Here is a 21,200-nt window from a genome sequence, read left to right on the forward strand (position 1 = left end):
AATTAGAAGATAGTGATGATTGAGGTGACGGGCGACAGAAGATCGGTTAAGCAGCAGCGTAGCAGAAGTTCGAATTGTGGGATCTTGTAGGATTCATGGAGGAGTTGTTGCGAAGGTATTCAGACGCTCGTGAACTTCCAAGGATGATTGGTTTGGCCTCGCTTCCGTCGTCATTCTTCCAGGTTGAACGCCGTCTCCAGCGCATGTTGGGGTCCGAGCTCCTTGACATTGTGTGGAAGGACAGCAAGGGCCTAGCCTATCATCATGATTGGTAAATCCTAATAGACATCGCCTCAAAATATTAATTCTTCCTGGGACATCACAGCATAGACGACATTTCACTCTAGTTTCTATTTGTACCCTCCCATACTTTCAACACCTTCCAAGGGAAAGCACTTTAACTGTGTTGATAGCACCATTCAAAATACCCCGCCATGTCTACCCCATCAGATTTGGAGCAGCTCCTAAGCATGGGATTTGATAAATGGCGAGCAGAGCTATCGATCAAAGCGACCGGGAACCGTAAGCACGCATCTATGGTATTTTGCGTGGGAGGCCTGACGCGGTGATAGTAAGCAACGCATTAGAATGGCTTGAGAAGAAACAAGACCTGTCGGACGAGCAGCTGAAGACCGAGATCGATGATCAAGCAGCAGCCGACGAAAACAACCCAACGCTAGAACCCAAACCTCTGGCAGCTGGTGAAGTAGCCAGGTCGCTAGTCTGCGATATATGTGGAAAGAAGTTCCGCAGTCAGGCTCAGGCTGAGTTCCACGGCGAAAAGACGTGAGTCGAAAGTCCACAACAAACGGCAGTTGCTGATGAGCAAACAGAACCCACGATCAATTCAGCGAATCTACCGAGGAAATTGCGCCACTTACAGAAGAGGAAAAGAAGGAAAGACTTGCGGAGTTGAAGGCCAATGTCGCCGCGAAGCGTGCGAAACAGGCGCTTGTCGACAAGGAAGAGCAGAAAAAGAACGAGGTAGGCTCCCCTTCTGAGAATACCAATGACTGGACTAATTACATGTTCCACAGAAAATCAGACAAAAGGCCACCCGAGAAACCCAAGACCTCAAAGAAGACCTAGCGAAACGTGAACAGATCAAGGCAGCACAGAAGAAGCGTGAGGAGAAAGCATCAGATCTTGCCGCAAAGAAGCGGATTCAGGAAAAGATTGCCGCCGACAAAGAGGAACGTCGTCTCAAGGCCGAAAAGGTAAAAGCAGAACGCGAGGGCCGAGCCGTCGAAGCCGCAGCAGAGCCAGCACCAGCGCCGGTTCCAGCCGGGGAGCGAAAGAATGTGGTACATACTGAGGTCAGATTGAGATTACAGCTAGCCAGCGGAACTGTACAGAAGACTTTTGGCGTCGATACGACTCTGTTCGAAGTTGCTCAGGCACTTCAGGCTGAAGGAGCTTCCGAGGTCCAGAGCTTTACCATGACTTTCCCGAGGAAAACATTCAGTGGGAGCGTAGACTTTGGAAAGACACTCAAGGAGGCTGGCTTAGTGCCCAGTGCTGTTCTCATCGTCAAGTAGAACATAACTAGAGACATGTATCTGAGGGAATACGGCGTTTGGGTTGCCTTTCGCAAAGGCATTGGGTGGCGTTTATATGAGAATGCATCTGTTTGGCGCAGCAGCAAATGGGCAGCATAATAAATGCCAACAATGCAAGCGACTATCGCATACTTATGTTTTATGCTGTAAAGTAATGATCTTTGAGCTGATAGTTCGCCGAAGTACGCTTTCTCAAATGTGACATCCCTTCCTTCAGCGTGAAAAAACTCATTCATTTTCTCAAGACAAATGCGATGTCGTCGTGCAAATGCGAATACAGCGAGGTCTGAAAGTACGTAGTTATTTTAGTTTCGAGCAAGCTCCATCTGTAGCTAACCTGAAAGTACCTAATGCCCCAAAACCTAGAGAAAGCAAATCTAAAAGCCCTCGCCCAAGCTTCCATGAACACCCCATTCCCACCAAACTCCACACAATCCAGCAATCGAGCGCCAAATACAATAGTAATACCTAGTTTCCCGCAGAACGCCATCACATACTTTCAATCCCTCTAAGTGGATTTTGTTTCAGAATTCAACCATTAAGTCTCTGCCTCTTCATATCCCCACCCTGATCAACCACTCCCATAGCTCCGTTCGCCGGCAAATCCACGAGCGGCGCTCTGGAATCCACAGGCCTCTTACTAGGCGGCTTGTAAGAGTTCCTATTTGCCATGGGGCTAGGACTCTGTGGCGCCCCTATCCTCCTCATTCCATCTAGCTGCGGGTTAACTACATTGCCTCTCGTTACAGGACCTGGAGTTACAGCAGTTGGTACCGTAGCTGTAGCAGCGGCACTTTGGGTCGAGGCAGGTACATGCTTTCCATCTCGAGCTAGAGGTTTAGAAGACTTATGGTCTACGCCTGGGGTTTTGCGGATTGAAGGTGATTCTGCGTGGGGGTTGAATGGGGTTATATGAGTCGGTAAGGAGACGGGGGGTCCTGAGCCAAGTGGCTCGTTGGGTTTTGCGTTACCGTCTAGTCCAATCGTTTCTTTAATACCACGTGCGGAAAAAAAACCTGCACCTTGAGGTGGCATGGATACTTCAACGTCGTCAGGAGTAAGTATAGGGCGAATAGGAGATGGGGGTGCTGAGTTCAGATCTCTGCTTGGCTGGTTGAGAACTCGCCGTGCGACAGGTTGAGCTTGTGCCTGTGGAGGGACTCCAGGTTGAGGCTGTGGGCGGAGACCCTGAGCCGAATTGCCGATTGATCTGTTGAATCCGGTGTTTGGTGTTTGAGGTTGTGCGTTTGGGTTTCCTACGTTACTAATAACAGGTGCCCCATTTTGCTGTCGGTTAGGCGGAGCAGCCATTTGCTGCGGTTTGTTTGTGACGGCTCTGGTTTGATTAGGAGGCTTCCCAGCTCCGACAGAATTCCTTCCTTGAAAATGATTCGAAGTTATTGGCGGGTCAGAAAGAACGACTTCGTCTGGATGGCCATCGGGATCGGCAACGCTGAAATCCGCATCATCGAAATCTATGAACGTTAGTTCAGAACTAAATGAGGAAATCTGCGTTAACTTACCCCCAAATTCGTCGTCAAACGTATCTTCGGAAACTACGAATCGTCGTTAATGAAGAGCTTCTTGATGTCCAAAGGATAAGAACGCACCTAGACTTATATTTACAGCATTCCCGGGCTTATCTTCAACAGTCCTCGCAGAGGTGTCCTCCTTCTTAGGCGCTGGCACAAAGCTCTGGTGACGATGTAAATTGTCCACATCCCACTTCGTAGGGGGCGCCTTAACCTTTGTAACCTTGCTCAGATACTCCTTGTCGTAGATGCAATTACCCAGCACGTTTCCGAAATTTCTCAGTGCTCGCTTCAACGCATCTGTCGTACCTTCTTTCTTTGCCTTTTCAAACGCAGCCGCCTTTCCTTTCGCATTCTCCATATGGCCATAACCGATATCCTCGTGAAATGTTCCGTCCCGCAATGTAACTCTCACAATCACAGATAAACCCAGACTCACTTTCTGGGACCTGGGATCTTCGTCCACAAAGTCAACTTGCACCTCTTTGATCTGTGATGACCAGCCATTGAAGCCGAAAACTTCATTTGCGAGTTGGATACACTTTTCAGCGGCTACGTAATGAACCTTTTGCCCCCCAGCTCCCGGACGAGCAGAAATATATTCGGGACCGAGTTGTTTTTCGAGCTTGGAGGCTAGTGTTGCGATTTCTTGGGCTGTGTATTCTGAGATTCGTGGTTTGGCTTCTTCGAAGGGGTTGTTGATCACTCGTCCGCCTGAGGCGAGGGTGTGTTGCTCCCCGGGTCTGGATTTGTTAGCTATTGAAGAACACATATTTTGACCGAGATATATACGCTGGCATCTTCACTAATAGCTCAAGAGCAAAAGGATGTACGAGGTCCTGGCATTGATGAATGGAAAGTTGGGATATAGATGACGTTTCTATTCGTGTCCTTGGTCGCGTCGCGTTAGGTTGCCATCTCAGTCTCGGCGTCTGACATTTCAGGCATTGATAACACGATATCACGTGAAATATCCGAAGCTCTCCAGAACGATACATATGGGCTGACAGAAATACTGACATGACATGTAATTCAAATTTTGTTTATCTGTACAGATGCCGATGTTTTCCATCACCCAGCTATGAATCAGGCCCCCAAATAACTTCAATACCTTACCGGACTTGGAACGTTATCTTCGTTTCTTTGGTTCAACAATTTGCGATTTTGAGCTCCAGCTGTCCCTACGTTTCGCTGTTTTCTTTCCTACGCTACTCTTCTTCGTCACTTTCTTCTTCTTCACTTTTCTGCCCATCAGGCAATGGCTTCGTCCACTTCCTAGCGGGCTCTGAGCCAGGACCTCGCGCAACGATTTTGTCAGCGTAAACGCGAATTCCCTCATCCTCGGAAGTTGCGTCAGCGCCCCAACAATGCGTGCCTGGACCGGTCATAAAGCACTCAAACTCTTCACTTCCGACAACTTCGCCTCCATATTCCTCGTACTCCAAACGCACTCTATTGTTTGCGTCCTCGACAGTTGCATAAATTTCAAGTGTCTCTGTGGTATCCTCATCTTGATAGAACGCGCCTTTGGCAGTCTGTATGGTATCTCTCTTGACAACGTAAACGGTGATTGGCTCAATCTTTTTGGGTTTTGGTTTCTGATCTCGAACCAGAGGTGCTGCGCTGGGTGACTCGTTCGATTGTCGCTTTGCTGGTGGTGGTGGCAACGTTACAGAGCCGTCTGCTTCACTTAGAGTTCGCTTATGAACTGGTGCTGTCGTAGGTACGGCTGCAGGTGTGTCGAGTGTCTCGCAAGCCGCCATGGTAAATGATTGATCAAGGTAAATTTTCACTGCAAACAATGTGCTGGTGGGGAAGACCAATATGGACGGAGCAGAAACAGTTCAAGACGCGTCGTCAGACCTCGCAGTAAACACTTGGGGTCCTAGTCATCCTTGACACACATCCACGACTGCAGACCATGTCCGTGTCAAGGCCAACTTGAACAAGAATCAACTATCCAAATTAAAACACTATGGCAGGTGTTACAGTACGGTGTCTTTCCAACTTATTCTCATGAACAGAGTGGATTTGGGATGTTGCGATATAGTGAATACGTTTCTTTTGCTTGGGTTGAAACAATTGTACCGTCAAATTGACCTTCAATGTTGTAGGCTGCTACAGTATGAGAAGATTCCTAAATCTGTACAATGGTACATGTCATTGAAGCTTTCACTGTCATTTCATCAGCGATATTATCAACGCTTCCAAGTTTGACTAGCGCTTACCTATCAATAGTAATTGTCGTGGTAGAGTCCACCATACTCAGTCATACATATATTAGATATTCGGTGGTCAATCTTCGTCCGAGTCTTCATCTGAGTCTTTCTCTGACCCTTCTTCTGAGCCTTCACCAGGCAACGCTCTCTTCCAAACCCTCACAGGCTCAGAGCCAGGACCTTTGACCGGTTCCTCCTTAACATACACCCGAACACCCTCAACCTCCAGAGTATCCAACATTTCCCAAAAATGCGTGCCTCCACCCGTAAAGTCGAAGTTGAATTCCTCATGATTGGAGACGTCGCCGTTCCAGTCTTCATATTCGGCTCGTACTCTTGTATTCGCATCTTTCAAAATAAAATACAACTCGATGGTTTCTGTGTAATCCTCATCTTGGTAGTAGTCGCCTTTTGAAGTCTGGATCGTGTCTCTCATGACGGCGTATACCATTACATTGTCCGTTTTGGGTGTCTGAGCAGATGGTTCTTTGGCTTAACGTTTAGCTGGGGGCGGTAGTATTGCTGCTTCTCTTTGGCTTCGCTTGCGGGATGACGTTGCCGAGCCCTTTGCGGGAGCTTCAGCTCGTTCTACATCTCCCAGCTTCCGCGCCGGTTGTTTGGTTCGTACCATGGTGATAGTCTTAGGTAGTGTTATTTTGTCAATCAGTTGGGTTTGATACATAATGTTCTACATTCTGAGGAAGGGCGCGTTAGGGTGTAAGATACGCTACTGAAACGTACTAATTTTGCAGATCATATCCCCGCCAATCCAATCGAGCAGGAACAACAATAACGCTGTTTGGTTTTTGGCTGATGATCATTAAACCAACATGATGTCTTTTAGAGGTACAATCAATAACTTCAGCAGAAAACTAATAACGTTAATAGTGAATCGAAATATAGTTGAAATAATGGCATTTGATATCGTAGCGTTTAACTCGTATGCACTCCTCAAGCACCGTACCAGTCTTTTAGAACCCAAACCTACCTCTCTCACAATGAACTCCATGTTTATACTTCAAAATAAACTTCAATACCTCGGCTTGCCCCTAGGCCCCCACAAAATTCATTCCCTTAACAATTTCAACTCCTCAGGAGAAAGTTTCGGTTCTTCTTCCTCAGACTCTTCCTCATGACTTTCCTCATCATCATCCTCATCCTCATAACTATCCGACTCCTCACCAGGCAACTTCCACTCCCACCTCCTTTCGTATTCAGACCCATGACGCTTAACAATTTCCTCTTTAACATGAACCCTCGTCCCCCTCCCCTCCTCTTCATTATCTCCCTCAAGCGGCGCCTCCCAAAAATGCGGCTTAGCACTAGTGAGATCATACTCCGTCACCAAACTAAATGGATCCTCGTGTCTGTGTTTCATGCTCCATTTCTCAAACTCGACTCGGACTCTGATGTTGGCGTCGTGGAGACTGCGGTACATCTTGATGAGTTTGCTGGTGAAGGGGTCTTCCGGCACATAATAGTCATAGCTGAATTTTTCCCTTTGTTTCCACACTGTGTAGATCATCTTGTCGTGTGTTTTGATAGGGAGATGGTTTTTGTGTCGTTTTGCCGTGGGTGCTGCCGTAGATACTGCTGCTTCGGGTTGACTTTGTTTGCGGGATGTGCCCAAACTGAGTGAGCTCATTAGAGCGGGGTTGACTGCCATTTTGAAGGCCGGTTGTTCTGTGGTTGCTGTAATGGCATGCTTTTGAGAGTTATACAGATGTCTGATGATTGAGCAAAGACATAATGAGTTCAATTTGGAAGCAATTACTTCCAGACGCTACTGAAACATTGTGCTTTTAGCTTGTACTAACAACGAAAGTGAAACTTCTTTGAGGGTTTAAGTGTTTCAGAACATGTTGCTTAATCCAGTCCCTGATCAACAAGTCTTTCACAAAGCTCTTTCAGCTTGGAACCAACCCAATCATAGTCACCGAGCTCTAGGTATATCTGAGCACTGAGGCGCACCCACATGGCTCCAGCATGCGAATCGGTCTGCAAGTATGTATCGAACTCCTTGAAGGCTGTGGTGTTGAGCCACGACTTGATTTTGGATACGTCTTTTGTGTGAAATTCTCCTTTGCTAACAGGATCTTTCCCATCCTTCAGCACCAAGGGTAACATGACAGTGCTGAAGCAACATCTAGCTAATGAGCCGCTCTTGTTTGCCATGACCTTGGTTCCCAAAATCTCAGCTACCCGCTGTCCGCCTTTCGCTGCAAGATCTAAGCAGTATCTGATGATCTCATCTTCTCCTCCACAAATGATTTCCCGAAATTCTATTGCCGCCGGTACGCAGCAGTACGAGGAGTGGTCCATGGTTGCGACGAATTCAAAGAGCATGACAAAACGTGACTTGCCATTAGAGTCAGGCGATTCATCTTCTCGATATCTATAAGAGGTAGGTAATGAGCTGCGGATAAGGTGTTGATTGCGAATTGGTACATAAAATACAGCACAACCACGAGGCACGTAAAGCCATCTAGGGATCGTTAGTGTCAAGTATCTCCAAGATTCGCATAGCTCGACGATGAGAGGATAACTCACTTGTGACAATTACTGACGAAAAAATCTGGACTGATGCTACCAAGTTGCTTCAAGTCAACATGGCCAATTCCGTGAGCTCCATCGACTAAACTGAGAACACCAAGCTCTTTACATGTTTCTGTTAATGCTTCCCATGGCATTGGTACTCCCGGGAACGTCAATACCGTGTCAAACATGGCAATCTTAACATTGAGACCTTCGTCCCCGACTTTTTGAACCATGTCGCGAAGCCTTTGTACGATCTCATCGTCCTCGATCGGATACTGTAGTGGAATAGATCTTGCGGTAAGAGGTGTCAATGCAGAAACAGAGTCGATTGCACGCTCGCACGCATCATATATGGTGCTGAAATGAACAATAACATCTTTCTCCTCAAACTTGAGGTTACGCAAAACGATGTTTACTCCCGTGCTAGCATTTGGAACCAGGACGACTTCGTCAACAGAGGCGCCCAGTAGAGGTGCCACAGCCTTGCGCGACTCGTCGATCAGGTTCGGGAGATCGTATATGATGAAGGGGTCTGGACGTTCCAACTCAAGTTTTTGTATTTCTTTCTGTCTTCGTAGGACTAAGAGTGGGGTGGCACCATATGAGCCATGATTAAAAGGTGTAAATGAAGGAGCGAATCCGAAGTGCGTCTCTCGCATTTGTCTGCCGAATGGCACTTTGGAATTCATAGCTGATGGATAGGTGTGGTCAGCGTAAAATCAAAATGTAAGCAGAGGGTATGCGTGGTCAAACGCGGTGTCTTTCACCCCGTACTGTGACTGAGTTCGGCTTGAGCAGCAAATTGCATGGATCTCGACGGACGCGATTCGTATAGCTTGAGGGTCCTGCCATCAAAGCGGCAATATTGGGTTATGATATGGGAAACACGTTGCATCTTCCCTGCGTATGAGCCCAACGCGATATGCAACAAATATTTATCTGAATTTTGTAAATATTCTTGGGAGCCAAACAAAACGACTTCATTGCTTTAAATGTGGGAAAATGAAACGAGGAGAATAATAAACACCGCACGGCAAAACAAGTAGACTGGATGAGAACGATGATTCGGAAGATAGAGGGTTTCTTTCGAAGGCAACGTGGAAGGGAATTGAGGTTGGTCTCGCAGCTTCGAGACCAACCGAGTGCCCGATACAGCCTTGCTGCGTAGAGCAACCAGGAATTGTCACCTACCACTAATCTTGAACTGAATAAAAAGTCGCCTTCGAACAGAGCTTACAGAGTCTTATTTACTAAACAAAATCGACGGAACAGAAATAATGTTCTCAGTTAATCCACCAAATATACGACTTCGTCAACTTAATCGAAGAAATATTGTGTTTCGACTACTACTTATTTTGTCCTCCGCGAGCTTATCCACAGCGTGCAGCTGCCTCGTGTACATGAAATAGTCGAATCCACCAGCCAAAGAGACTGCTTGGCTTCGTGGTAGGATTTTAAACCCAACGGCTTCCGCCTTCGAGGAGCATCGAGGAGCACCAGGGTGGAGCGGCAGCTTGCATGGGTGCGAACGGTCGAGATAACATCCAAAATGTTGAGGTCCTTAATGGGCGTCGATATGAACTTCATATATTTTCAGGTACCCGGGGGTCTGGCGGGCAAATGTTCTTCCTTCAACCTTGGGCCAGCAATTTATCTCGAATCTGGACGTTCGCGTCTGCGCCGTCTGAAGCTGTTGATGAAAAGACTACTGGAGTCTAGTGAGGATTGCGCCATCTGACTGTATTGAAACCTCAGGTCAACTTGATCGATATCGACATCGTCCCCGCTAAACCGCTTCGGGATCTAGCTCTAGCTGCCCCTCGCCTCGCAGGGACTTCTGCAAGCCAACCCCTCTTACTCTACACACAAAATCTTTCCATTATTGTCTTCTCACCGCTCCTCTTCTCCTTCATCTCACATCCTCTTTCCCCTTCAAACTCCATATAACTTTACTTTGATCCACAGATCATCGTATACTGTTCTCCATCCTCGTCTCTTCTCCTGCCTTGAGAATTCACCTTTGGTAGCTGAGACGGACTCTCGTGAAGTAATTTTCACTCCAGAACACCAAATTTGAACAGCCGCAATCATGGTTCAATCGTACGTCCAAGCCTACACAATTTTTCACAGGGCCATCGCTAACAGTCGTTTGATGTCAGATCTATCCTCGGCTTCCCTCGCATGGGAGTCAACCGTGACTTGAAGAAGGCCACCGAAGCTTACTGGGCTGGCAAGATCTCTCAGTCTGACCTCCTTGCAGAGGCCAAGAGACTTCGTCTTGAGCACTGGAATATCCAGAAGAAGGCTGGTGTCGATGTCATTCCTAGCAATGACTTTGCCCTCTACGATCAAGTTCTTACTCACATCCAAGATTTCGGCGTAAGTATCCATATGTCATCACATTCATAGTTTCAAATGCTAATTTTTGTTCTTTCTACAGGTCGCTCCTCCTCGCTACACAACACAAGGTCTCGATGCTATCGATGAGTACTTTGCTATGGGTCGTGGACACCAGAAGGATGGCATTGATGTCCCAAGTTTGGAGATGGTGAAATGGTTCGACTCGAATTACCACTATGTCAAGCCAACCTTCCAGGATGGCCAGACCTTCAAGCTCAACCCAAATCCAAAGGCCGTTAACGAATTCCTCGAGGCTAAGGAGGCTGGTATCACCACTCGTCCAGTTCTCGTCGGTCCGGTTTCTTTCCTCCACCTAGGAAAGCCGGATCGTGATCAGACCGTCAACCCTATCGACCTTCTTGAGAAGCTCCTCCCGGTATACGAGGAGCTCCTCACCAAGCTGAAGGAGGCTGGTGCCGAGACTGTGCAGATTGATGAGCCAACTCTTGTCTTCGATCTCCCAGCAAAGACCAAGGCTGCTTTCAAGCCAACATATGAGAAACTTGCCAGCTTAGGTGACAAGATTCCAAAGCTCGTCTTTGCCACATATTTTGGTGATATCGTCCACAACATTGATGCTCTTCCATCAGACATCTACGCTGTGCACGTCGACTTGGTCCGCAACCCAGAGCAACTTGACACTGTCATCTCTGCTCTCGGCTCAAAGACTATTCTCTCCGCTGGTGTCGTCGATGGACGTAACATCTGGAAGACCAACCTCAAGCGTGCTATCGAGACCGTCGAGACCGCTGTTCAGAAGCTCGGCAAAGACCGCGTCATTGTCGCTACCTCCAGCTCCCTTCTCCATACCCCACACACTCTCGCAAGCGAGAAGAAGCTTGATCCCGAGGTTGCTGATTGGTTCTCCTTCGCTGTCGAGAAGGCATCCGAGGTTGCAGTGATCGCTAAGGCTGTCACTGATGGCCCAGCTGCTGTTCGCGCTGAGTTGGAGGCTAACGCCAAATCAATTCAAGCCCGCGCTACCTCCAAGCGAACAAACGACCCTAAAGTCAAGGATCGTCAATCAAAGATCACTCCAGACTACTACAACCGAAAGAGCGAGTTCCCAGTCCGCATTGCACAGCAACAAAAGAGCTTGGGACTTCCTCTTTTCCCAACCACTACCATCGGATCTTTCCCTCAGACCAAGGAAATCCGTATCCAGCGTAACAAGTTCACCAAGGGTGAGATCACCGCTGAGGAATACGAGAAGTTCATCGAGAAGGAAATCCAAGATGTCGTCAAGATCCAAGAGGAACTTGACCTTGATGTCTATGTTCATGGTGAGCCAGAGCGAAACGACATGGTTCAATACTTCGGTGAGCGTCTCGATGGATATGCTTTCACCACTCACGCCTGGGTCCAATCTTACGGTTCTCGATGTGTCCGTCCTCCAATTGTTGTTGGTGACATCTCTCGCCCAGCACCAATGACCGTCAAGGAGTCCAAATATGCCGTGTCCATCTCCAAGAAGCCAATGAAGGGCATGTTGACTGGTCCAATCACCTGTCTGCGATGGTCTTTCCCTCGTGACGATATTCATCAATCCGTCCAAGCTGAGCAACTTGCTCTCGCTCTCCGTGATGAGGTTGTTGATCTTGAGGCTGCCGGTGTATTTGTCATCCAGGTCGATGAGCCTGCTCTTCGTGAGGGTCTTCCTCTTCGTTCCGGTAAGGAGCGCGAGGCTTACCTCGACTGGGCTGTCAAATCTTTCCGTCTCTCCGTCTCCGGTGTTCAAGACTCCACTCAAATCCACTCTCACTTCTGTTACTCTGAGTTCCAGGACTTCTTCCACGCCATCGCCGCTCTTGATGCTGATGTCCTCTCCATCGAGAACAGCAAATCCGATGCTAAGCTTCTCAAGGTCTTCGTCGATGAGGCATACCCACGACACATTGGACCAGGTGTCTATGACATCCACTCTCCTCGTGTTCCAAGCGAGCAAGAGATCAAGGACAGAATCGAGGAAATGCTGCAATACCTCAAGCCTGAGCAACTTTGGATCGACCCTGATTGTGGTCTTAAGACTCGACAATGGGCTGAGACCAAGGCCGCTTTGGTCAACATGGTCAACGCTGCTAAATTCTTCCGTGAGAAATATGCTAAGAAATAAGCATGTTGCTTACTGCACAAATTTTGCTTTTAAAGGAGTTTTAGGTCACGAATAATGAGCACTGTGGTCTTTGGGACTTGACGGTGGAGACGATCTCAACATCGGCGTTTCTGGTCAAGGCTCTTGAAGAGCTAAAAAGTCAATTTCGTTTTATTTTTTGGTCATGGGGAGCGGGATATACACCATCTGTGAATTTCAACAGCATAAAGGGCGGGGCGGGGATGATCCATCAACCGGACATCTATCGAGAACATGGCAATGGCGTAAGTTTGTAATAAGCGACGAAAACGTTTGTTTTCCTGTGATATAGACAGCGGTTTGTGAAAAGGGAAGTGACACATGTCACGATGATTATTAGATGGACGAGACTATAAAAAGTAGAAAATATAACCCTCTTCAACCGGGAAACAAACTCCTTGCTCATTCAAATCCTGCCGTTGTGATGAATGACCTTGATCTGTCGCTCCGCTCGCATTGAAATATTTGTGCTCCGGGAACGGTTTTGCTCACTATGTGTAGAGGAATGAGTAGCTTAGCTTCCTTGAAAGATTTGACGATGTACCTCATGTCTTGCGCCTGTTCACCGGAGTAATGTCGAAGAGTACATCGACCGGCAGTGCTAGACCGTATGAGGAATGCATCAGTGAATACGGACGGACACAAACTTTAAGAACAGATATGTATCATCACTAGATCGTGTCAAGACGGACAAGTTGATGGGTTATGCGATGGTGAATGAAAATACCAAGTAACGGCTGTATTTCCTCACAGCAACAAGATCACGAAAGCAGGACAGACAAACGACATTGATTGTTTAACTTATTTTTATTTCATTTGTAATGTATCCGAGTAATTCAATCGTACTCAAGAATTTCCACTAGAAGCCTCCTGTGATGCTAATAGCGTGATGATGATGATGATGGAAAAAGCCGCAGCTTCTCATTATCAGCCCTTTGCCATGCCCTTGCTTATCAAATATGTTTTGCTCTCATCCTTCTCCTGCTCAGGTCCGTACAAGTGCCTCGATTGATGTACAAAAGGGAGGGCAATCAAGGCCCGAAACCAAATCACCTAACACAACAGACGACATTTTTTGGAAAGGCGTGAGCCCCATGATCTCAACTTGATCCGCTCACAAAGAAGCAGGACAACAATTCCTAAATGCTTTTCCTCGGACCCTTTTCCCAATTTCCATTCCATATTCATCCACGCCACCTCCAAACATACATGCCACAAAGCCAAAGGCAAAAAGAGTAAAACAGAAGCATATTAGAGCAACTAAAGCAGATACAAAAAAGGGTTGAATAAGAGAAAACAGAAATGGTGTATACAATTATCAATAAGGCCCAGGGAAATTCCAAATCTCCAGATCTCATCCTGCCCCTGAGCTCTCTATTCCAGTCAGAGCGAAAACAAGGGGTGCTGGGGTACAATGACGGGTAATACAATGGTGGCAGCCAGCCGCGATTGCAAGATGGTATTCAACCAGTAATCATTGGTATTCGGAACAAAAGATAATGAAGAAAAAATGCGCCGGCCGTCATCTGACATGAGGCCATAACCGTTAGAACGCCATATGGTTACCGGATCCTTGAAGGATGCCAAAGATCATTCGCTAAAACGCTATTCAAAGTGGGTATCAAATCGAACGGTCGAACTTCGTGAAGAGGGTATGATGTGTGTTGTGGGGGTAGTCGTAAAGGGAATCGTCTATATAATATAGACTTCAAATGCTCGAGGTTGGGGCTGATTGCGCCTTCTCCCTCGAGTGGGTCCAGCCAAAGATGTCGAACTTCTCTTTTTGATTCAACGAGAATGGACTTTGTCCTTCGATTGGACTTGTTCTTGCGTGTGAAGTCTCTCGTGGTTCTAGCAGAAGACTCTTGCGATAATACTGCTGTACGTTTTCGTGTTCCGAGGAAGACTTGACGCGTACAATTTGAGCCTGAAGCCATTCTTGAAGGTCGGGGACTTCATGAAGCCGGTAGGGAATCTGGAATCTTTGCAGTTCACCAATGATTTTGGCAGTCCGAGTGTGCTTGTCAAAGTTAATAACTGACATACCCTCGCCATCACCAACACCGGGGAGCTGCTTTGTGGCAGGATTACCAGCATCGACAAAAGTCAAATCAGTCAAGTAGGTTCCGACGAAGGGTAGACAGGGCGGAACGTGATCATGAAGCCTACGTCTGAGGACAGCATAATTCTTGTCAGGCTCGACGATGGATTGAAGGGTCTTGAGCATGTCTTTTCGCTTCTGTGATACCATATCCCAAGTTCTCTTCAGGCGCACGATAGTCGAAGAGTTCAGTGAGCAGATGATGGCCATCAGGGAATCGTAGTTGTTGAGCTCGAGACACTTGTGGGCAATCTTAATCCAATGCTTGATAATCGTTGCACGCTTCTTAGCATCGTCATATTGCAAGATGGTATCAGCTACCAAGTTAGAAAGGTCCGTGGACAGTGTTGACATTGCTCTGACGTTGACTGCATTCGAGCCGGAGCGTTTGGTCCACTCTGATCCTAGAAGTTCTTCTGGCATGATTGAACAAAAAATGTTCATCTCCTTTATTGTAAGCTGCCTAGCAAGTTCTAATGGATCGAAGTCTAGAATCGTTGGGTTGCTGCCACCCATCTTCCAGTTTTTCAGCACACTGATCTGACTCTTGCTCATGTATGAGGGTGGTAGAGGCGTATCAGCAGGAACGTACTGAGCGAGAGACGTTGATGTCTTGCCCATAGACGAGACCAGGCGGGGCACCAACGGTCCATCAGTAGATGTCACCTTCTGAGCCAGTTCCAATACACGCTTCCCAGCTCCTGGAAGAACCTTGCTGAGTTTCTCTGTCGCAAATGGTTCGATAACGGAGAGTGCTTCATTGTCAGACAGGTCGCGCCAGTGTGACTCTAGCCAGCCTTTGAATACATTATACACTCTTAAACGCACCGGCCCAGCTATGTGCGGGCTTTCTGCAACGTAATCAAATCTGTCTACCAATGCTTTGGCGAGATCTACTGGCGTGACGAAAAGGCGGAAAGTAAGATAAAATGTCGAAACGAACATGGAATCCGGAGTTGAATCATGTGTAGTGAGTCGCTCAACCAACGCTGGAAGCGTTCCGCCTGTAATCTGGCCATCCTTATGGAGTAACTCGTGCGCAAATGTCTTTTCCAGCATTTTCGATTCGCCTTCATCAATCTCGTCCGCGAGCGTTGACTGACTACCAGATAGGCTGAGTTCTGAAATTGAAGGTTGCGTTCGTGGAACATACTGTGAGAGGTCCGGGGTGGTGGCACGAGTTGAGGCTTGTGACAGGATACTCGACTCCGAGTCCCGTAGCCCACTGAGGTATGTGCTACTTGTACCTGTACTTGAAATTGCAATGCTACCTGATCTAAATGAGGACTGGAAATCACTGTCGTGTGCGGACGATATCTCTGAGGGACTATAGTCCCCACTCGTCATGAGGGGACCTGTCATGTTTGGTAGTGGCGGGAGAAGTGATCTCCTAGATGACCCCATTGAGGAGTCTGTCGTTGCACTCTCCACCATCTCATTTTCTTGCATCGCTTTCGTGTTTACTGGCAGTAAATGTGATTGACTTTCTTCCTCATCTGGGGATGTCGAGCTCGTAGGTACTTCCGGAAGCGGTTTTTCGTACGTTGGAATAATTAGGGGAGGTGGCGGAGGGCGACTGGCAGGTTCCGGTGGGATGTCCGGTGGACTAGGTGATACTGGCTTTACTTCATCAGTACTTTCTAACGCCTTAGTCTCACCGGACTGGTCCTCGACAATAGCGTCAATAGCCGGTGCATGGGTACCAAGATTGTCGCTCTGCGGCTCGAACTCAAAATCACCTATCCGTTCGATAACAAACTTAGTTTTGGCTACGCACTCTCCTGCAGCTTTAACGCAACTTGTAGCAGCCGTTAGCAGGCCGCTATTCTGTTGGGGCATAACCACATCGTCCCCCTCAATGGCGGATGAATTAATTACTTCCCGTGCTGAAACCGCCAGTTTGTTGATACGGTCGTACATTGCAGCTCGCGAAGCCTCCAAAGCCTCGCCGCTCTGTCTGTCGTGTGCGCATATCGCTTCGACTACTACAAGCATTTGTCGTCCTGCTGTGACAGACTGTTTGACAGAGAACAGTAGCTCGGCTGCTGACTGTGATTGGAGGTGTAACCGACCAATGAAGGAGCCCAAAAATGACAGAAATGTATCGTGACTGGAATTTAACTTCTCCGAGACGAGGTTTTCTCGCTGTGCAGCTGGGATTGAGGCTGTAAGTGACAAACGGTGAGAAACAGACTGCCGTTTCATATGAATCGAAGCTGGTCTTGTCATGGAAAGCGGACGAGAAGTTGTCGCGTTGGACGAATAAGCGCTTGACATGCGTTTGTATGACTGTCGCTTCGTCTGCTCATCGGATGGTTGCGAACCAGACAAACCGGTTGCCGAACTACGACTCGACCTGCGAGATACCGCATCGTATGCAGGGTCTCCATGTTGTGAACCATCGAATGACGTCGAATCCGCGGGAGGCGTTGGGGGGTTATAAACTTCTTCTGCAACAGTTGCCATTACCCGGTTATATGGTTGTCGCGACCGACAATCATCCTCCCACACATCAAGAAATCTGACTCCTCGGATGACGATTTTGAACGCTTTTAGAATCATCTCATCCACGGTGTTGTTGACATCGTCGGGCTCAGTCTCTGTCTGGGGTGGTCGGGCGGTGTATTCCTGTAATCGCTTCGCTGTTTTTACCAGCGATGAGAGATCTGATAGAAGAGCTTTCCGATTCCTTCGAAGGCCATCGTTGCCCTGAACAATCGGCGACTCGCGCGTTAAACTATTAGATTTCTCCTATAAGTTGTTAGCAATCGTACACGGTCGTACAAGCCGGTGTCGAACTGACAAGTAGGTATCGAACACCCGCGATAATTCCTCTCATGAACTCTTGGTTGCCAAACACTTCGTTATCGGTAGCTAACCCACTTTTCAACAAATCCCAAAAATTCAGCAGCGCCTTTAGCAAATTCCGCATCGACTCAGGGTCGTAAGCTTCGCAGTAGTTCGTTGGTAACCAGCCCCTGGCGCCAGAGGCAAGCAGAGTTCCATCAGCCCACCCGTTGGTGTGGATTGAGTGAACCAAAATAACGTCTCCCTCATTCAGTGGTAGAGTAACAGTAGAGTCCGCGACGGCATATGTGGGATGAAATGGATAAAACGCTCGCAGAAAATTGTGAAATACCGGCTGCAACGGCTCCATCTGTTGATTGAGATCCTCCTGAGAGCCGTTAGGTGTCGCTGGTGGTGTGATTTGTGATTGACTGTTCGCTGATGCTCCGGTTCGATTGCTGCCTTTCGATGACATATTCCTCGAATGTTTAGAGTCTTTGCTCGACGTACGAGAATGGTCTTTGAGGATATTCAACGGAAGAACATGGATGCTCGAACGTGCAGAGTGCTCGTCGGCCATCACCATGTTGAACCGTCTCGAGAAGATACCATGGAATGCTTGTGTAAAACCGTCGAGTTCCACTGGTATATAGTTGTTCGTGTGGTCGCCCAAGATTCGTAGTTTCTCCCTCTAGATCCCAGTTCCAGAATCTATGCAACGTAGAAAAAGTACGGTCCACGTCCGTGATCAAAGTCCTGCTTCCGCAACCAGTGTTTCTCCTGGCGATACTTTGCCTCCAAATGGTGTGTACTATCGGTGTTAAGACGCAGGTCAGTTGGGTGTTGTGGAGGGGAAGGAGGAATGTGGTGAAGGGGGCAAAGGAATGTCACGATGTTGACATACCAATTCACGAATCAACTGGGATATTGGGTTTCGGGCCGCTTTCGACGACTATCAATTATGCAGGGCTTAACAATGCCGATCGTCGTCCAGCGTAGAGTAATCGCAGATTATTGTATCGTTGATGTTGTAATTACGAGGTTCGAGGTTCTGGCCAGGACGTTTGTTGACAGGGGAGCTAGCTATTGAGTCGATAATTGGGATACCTGGTCTCGGACTCGAAAGGGTTGTAAAGCTGCCGCAAGAAGATCTCTCTTTCTTATTATGCTTCGAGCTCGAGTCAGACAGCGGCGGTCGAATCAATTGCTGGTCGAGCGAAAGCCGATTGATGTGTCAGGTATCTAAACCGAGCGGAAGAAAATTCGCCAATGCGTAGGGTCTCGGATGTAGTTTGTGTTCTGGTGATGATGCAGCGCAGCATCAATGCGTGAAACTCGCAACGGCAGCTTCTTCCTTTTCCTCGCGATGCTCACTCAATCGCAGTCGGCGATGTCTTCTCTCCACGTTCTCACTCGTTGACAACGACTGGCGGTTTGCTTGGAGGGGTGGATGTACGTCGACTGGCGTTGGAGATGATTGAAAAAAGGAACTTCTGGCAAACCGTGGCGACCGTTGGTATCTATTAGGGTTCCCAACTCAGATGAAGAGCCCCCCCGTCTACTTCTCGTGGGTATGGGATGGGTCTTGCTGGTTGACAGGGCTCGAGAGATTGCTTGGACCTTCGGGGATGATGGTGGTAAGGGAGGCTGGTGCTCTGAATGCAAGGGCATCTGCCGAATAGAGGAGGCACCAATTTATCGTCGAGGGGGATTGGACTGCAATTTGTTTTTGTTTTTGGATTGGGTTTTTAGAGAACTGGAGTGCAAAGCAAAGAGCAAATGGAGGGGAAGAAAATAGGAGAAGTGTCAATCAATCAATCAGTAAAAGAGGAGTGAGTGGTGTATGGTTCTGATAACTTGAAAGAGTCTGGTAGTCACATACGGAGTACTTCAGTCGTTCTTTCCTTGCATTTTGCTAGACCTTTATTGGCGGTGCAGCTTGTGCTCCCTCGATGCTGCGTGTGCCTCTGACTTTACTGGCGTTCAAGGGAATAATGACGCTCGAGGAAGGGGTAGAGAAGAGGCGTAACGGGATGGTCGGTGGGTGTGAAGCGTGGCATAGAAAGCCGTCAGACACGGGCTACCAAGAGACTGTACGACGAGGCCATTGTAGATGCATGATCAAAGAGAAGCGAGAAAATGGAGATGGGAGAGGAATACGGATTCCTGTTTGAATCGTACTCACTTAATGCCATTACCCAGAAAATATGATTGCTCAACAACCGCAGACAATTACCCTACATAGCAAAGATTGGGCAACTAGGACAGAGCTGAGTCCATTCTCAAACTATCATCTCCAGCTACGATAGACCTATCTGATATCTGAAGAAGAGCAATTCGCCTGCTTACCTCACGAGGTACCGTATAATGGAACGGTTGGACCCAACACCACTCTCCTCATGCAACAACAACACCCAACAAACAAACATCGGAGATGGACACCACGTATCACAAACCGGATCTGAGATCTGAATATGGTTCCTGGATTTTCTACAGCACCCGGCTCCGATCGGCTGCAAATAGGATATCACCGTCGTCTCTCGCATTTTGCAGCAACATCTTACCAGGACTTCCTATTCCATCTTCAGTCAATCTGACAGGAGTAATCACCTCCAATGTATCATGAGCTTATGGCAACGCTACCAAAGTACGAAAAGGCCACTAATATACACCTGACACCTTCTACCGATTATAATATGGGGGACGATATTGGATTCTCCTTCCACAGCAGCCAGCTTCATCAACCTCTTTCTCCGCACTTCCTCAAACGCTGGCCTCACTCTACTTGGTTCGCCATGACGAACTCACCCATTGTCTCCTGCATCACTTACTCGTGATTCGCATCCTCATTGCATCCTCATGTCGTTGAAGAATCGTTCTGAACACACGCGCCCTTCCCCTGCGACGCTTCGTTGTCGTTGCTCGGCTGAGTGTGGCAGCATAAGGTTACCCCCCGGGTGCCTCCCGATTTCTCGACGTCGCAATTCTTTTAGGCTTCATTTCGACCCCGTCCGCACAATATCTGGCACGCTCCATGATAGGCAGGGAAATAAAGTTGTGGTTGAACAAGCGTTTCCCCAGCCAACGAAAGCTGCTAGAATGTCGATCTATCTGATTTGGAAGAAATTGTATCTCGCAAATGCGACTCTGTACTCTTTTCCACCTCGATGCCGCAGTCTGCAAGTTCGAGGTTTTGGAATAGCAGATACGGCCTCTCTCTAGCTTTGGTTCGGCCGCTTTTGGGATTCTGCATCGTCCGCTTTCGCTGTCATCCCAAGCTCTCCCCAGCTTGGGTATCAACACGGAATCACAACAGGATAAACCACCAACAAGAGAGACGCGATTTTCACATTTTCAAGTCGTGGACAGTCCTGTCGACCACTACAGAATCGACCGTGTTATCGCGTCAACATTCTGTATAGGAACCCCCACGATTGACTGTCCAGCCTCAACACGGGGCATTCAATATTACTCTTCAGTACCGCAAACCCAAAGCCACCCGGACGCGGCGACGATGCCCAGCACCAACCAGCGTGGGGCCAACCAACCCCGGTTGACTAGGTTGTGCTCAAGGCTCAAGCCTTCAGGGACCGAACGAACCATTCCATTCTCGACATGATCCCCTGCTCGTGGCGTTTCCGTCACTTCACAGGCAGGGCCCGTCGAACTGCGCACGTTGCCGGAATATTTCCCTACTGTCTGGGCTACCGTTGGCGGTCTTTAGTCTGCCTGAAAGCGGACAAGTGTCAACCTAACAACGGCGACTTCGATATCTTTCGCGGGGACCTCTTCGAAAGCTGATTGAAGCATAGTGATATACTCCGTACAAGTACTTCGAAGTAAGTACGTACGAAGTATCCAGTGGGCGGAAATACCTGCGGCAAGGGGACAAACCCCGCCAACTTACCCAACGTGCAGCCGTCGACGCACCTG

At 48.1% G+C, this 21,200-nt stretch overlaps 7 protein-coding genes across 7 annotated transcripts; 2 read left to right on the forward strand and 5 right to left on the reverse strand.

Moving 5' to 3' along the window:
• Nucleotides 1–434: 434 nt before the first annotated feature.
• Nucleotides 435–1,538, forward strand: GLAREA_08950 (Ubiquitin-like protein; the record flags this gene model as incomplete). The annotated part of the gene is made up of 4 exons (XM_008077911.1): nucleotides 435–522; nucleotides 573–786; nucleotides 834–984; nucleotides 1,038–1,538. The coding sequence occupies 4 exons, from the start codon at nucleotides 435–437 to the stop codon at nucleotides 1,536–1,538; spliced, it is 954 nt and encodes a 317-aa protein (XP_008076102.1).
• A 552-nt stretch (nucleotides 1,539–2,090) lies between these two features.
• On the reverse strand, nucleotides 2,091–4,854 carry GLAREA_08951 (dsRNA-binding protein; the record flags this gene model as incomplete). Its single annotated transcript, XM_008077912.1, has 4 exons — nucleotides 2,091–3,034; nucleotides 3,083–3,115; nucleotides 3,170–3,834; nucleotides 4,304–4,854. 4 exons carry the CDS (start codon nucleotides 4,852–4,854, stop codon nucleotides 2,091–2,093), a joined length of 2,193 nt encoding a protein of 730 aa, XP_008076103.1.
• A 532-nt stretch (nucleotides 4,855–5,386) lies between these two features.
• GLAREA_08952 (uncharacterized protein) lies at nucleotides 5,387–5,761 on the reverse strand (the record flags this gene model as incomplete). The annotated part of the gene is made up of 1 exon (XM_008077913.1): nucleotides 5,387–5,761. One exon carries the CDS (start codon nucleotides 5,759–5,761, stop codon nucleotides 5,387–5,389), a length of 375 nt encoding a protein of 124 aa, XP_008076104.1.
• A 615-nt stretch (nucleotides 5,762–6,376) lies between these two features.
• GLAREA_08953 (uncharacterized protein) lies at nucleotides 6,377–6,976 on the reverse strand (the record flags this gene model as incomplete). Its single annotated transcript, XM_008077914.1, has 1 exon — nucleotides 6,377–6,976. The coding sequence occupies one exon, from the start codon at nucleotides 6,974–6,976 to the stop codon at nucleotides 6,377–6,379; it is 600 nt and encodes a 199-aa protein (XP_008076105.1).
• A 200-nt stretch (nucleotides 6,977–7,176) lies between these two features.
• GLAREA_08954 (PLP-dependent transferase) lies at nucleotides 7,177–8,537 on the reverse strand (the record flags this gene model as incomplete). Its single annotated transcript, XM_008077915.1, has 2 exons — nucleotides 7,177–7,795; nucleotides 7,861–8,537. 2 exons carry the CDS (start codon nucleotides 8,535–8,537, stop codon nucleotides 7,177–7,179), a joined length of 1,296 nt encoding a protein of 431 aa, XP_008076106.1.
• Nucleotides 8,538–9,937: 1,400 nt separating this feature from the next.
• GLAREA_08955 (UROD/MetE-like protein) lies at nucleotides 9,938–12,361 on the forward strand (the record flags this gene model as incomplete). The annotated part of the gene is made up of 3 exons (XM_008077916.1): nucleotides 9,938–9,948; nucleotides 10,008–10,227; nucleotides 10,289–12,361. The coding sequence occupies 3 exons, from the start codon at nucleotides 9,938–9,940 to the stop codon at nucleotides 12,359–12,361; spliced, it is 2,304 nt and encodes a 767-aa protein (XP_008076107.1).
• Nucleotides 12,362–14,087: 1,726 nt separating this feature from the next.
• On the reverse strand, nucleotides 14,088–17,853 carry GLAREA_08956 (Ras GEF; the record flags this gene model as incomplete). The annotated part of the gene is made up of 2 exons (XM_008077917.1): nucleotides 14,088–17,231; nucleotides 17,284–17,853. 2 exons carry the CDS (start codon nucleotides 17,851–17,853, stop codon nucleotides 14,088–14,090), a joined length of 3,714 nt encoding a protein of 1,237 aa, XP_008076108.1.
• Nucleotides 17,854–21,200: the final 3,347 nt, after the last annotated feature.

This window comes from Glarea lozoyensis (genome assembly GCF_000409485.1).
Source record: "Glarea lozoyensis ATCC 20868 chromosome Unknown GLAREA1, whole genome shotgun sequence".
NCBI lineage: Eukaryota > Fungi > Ascomycota > Leotiomycetes > Helotiales > Helotiaceae > Glarea > Glarea lozoyensis.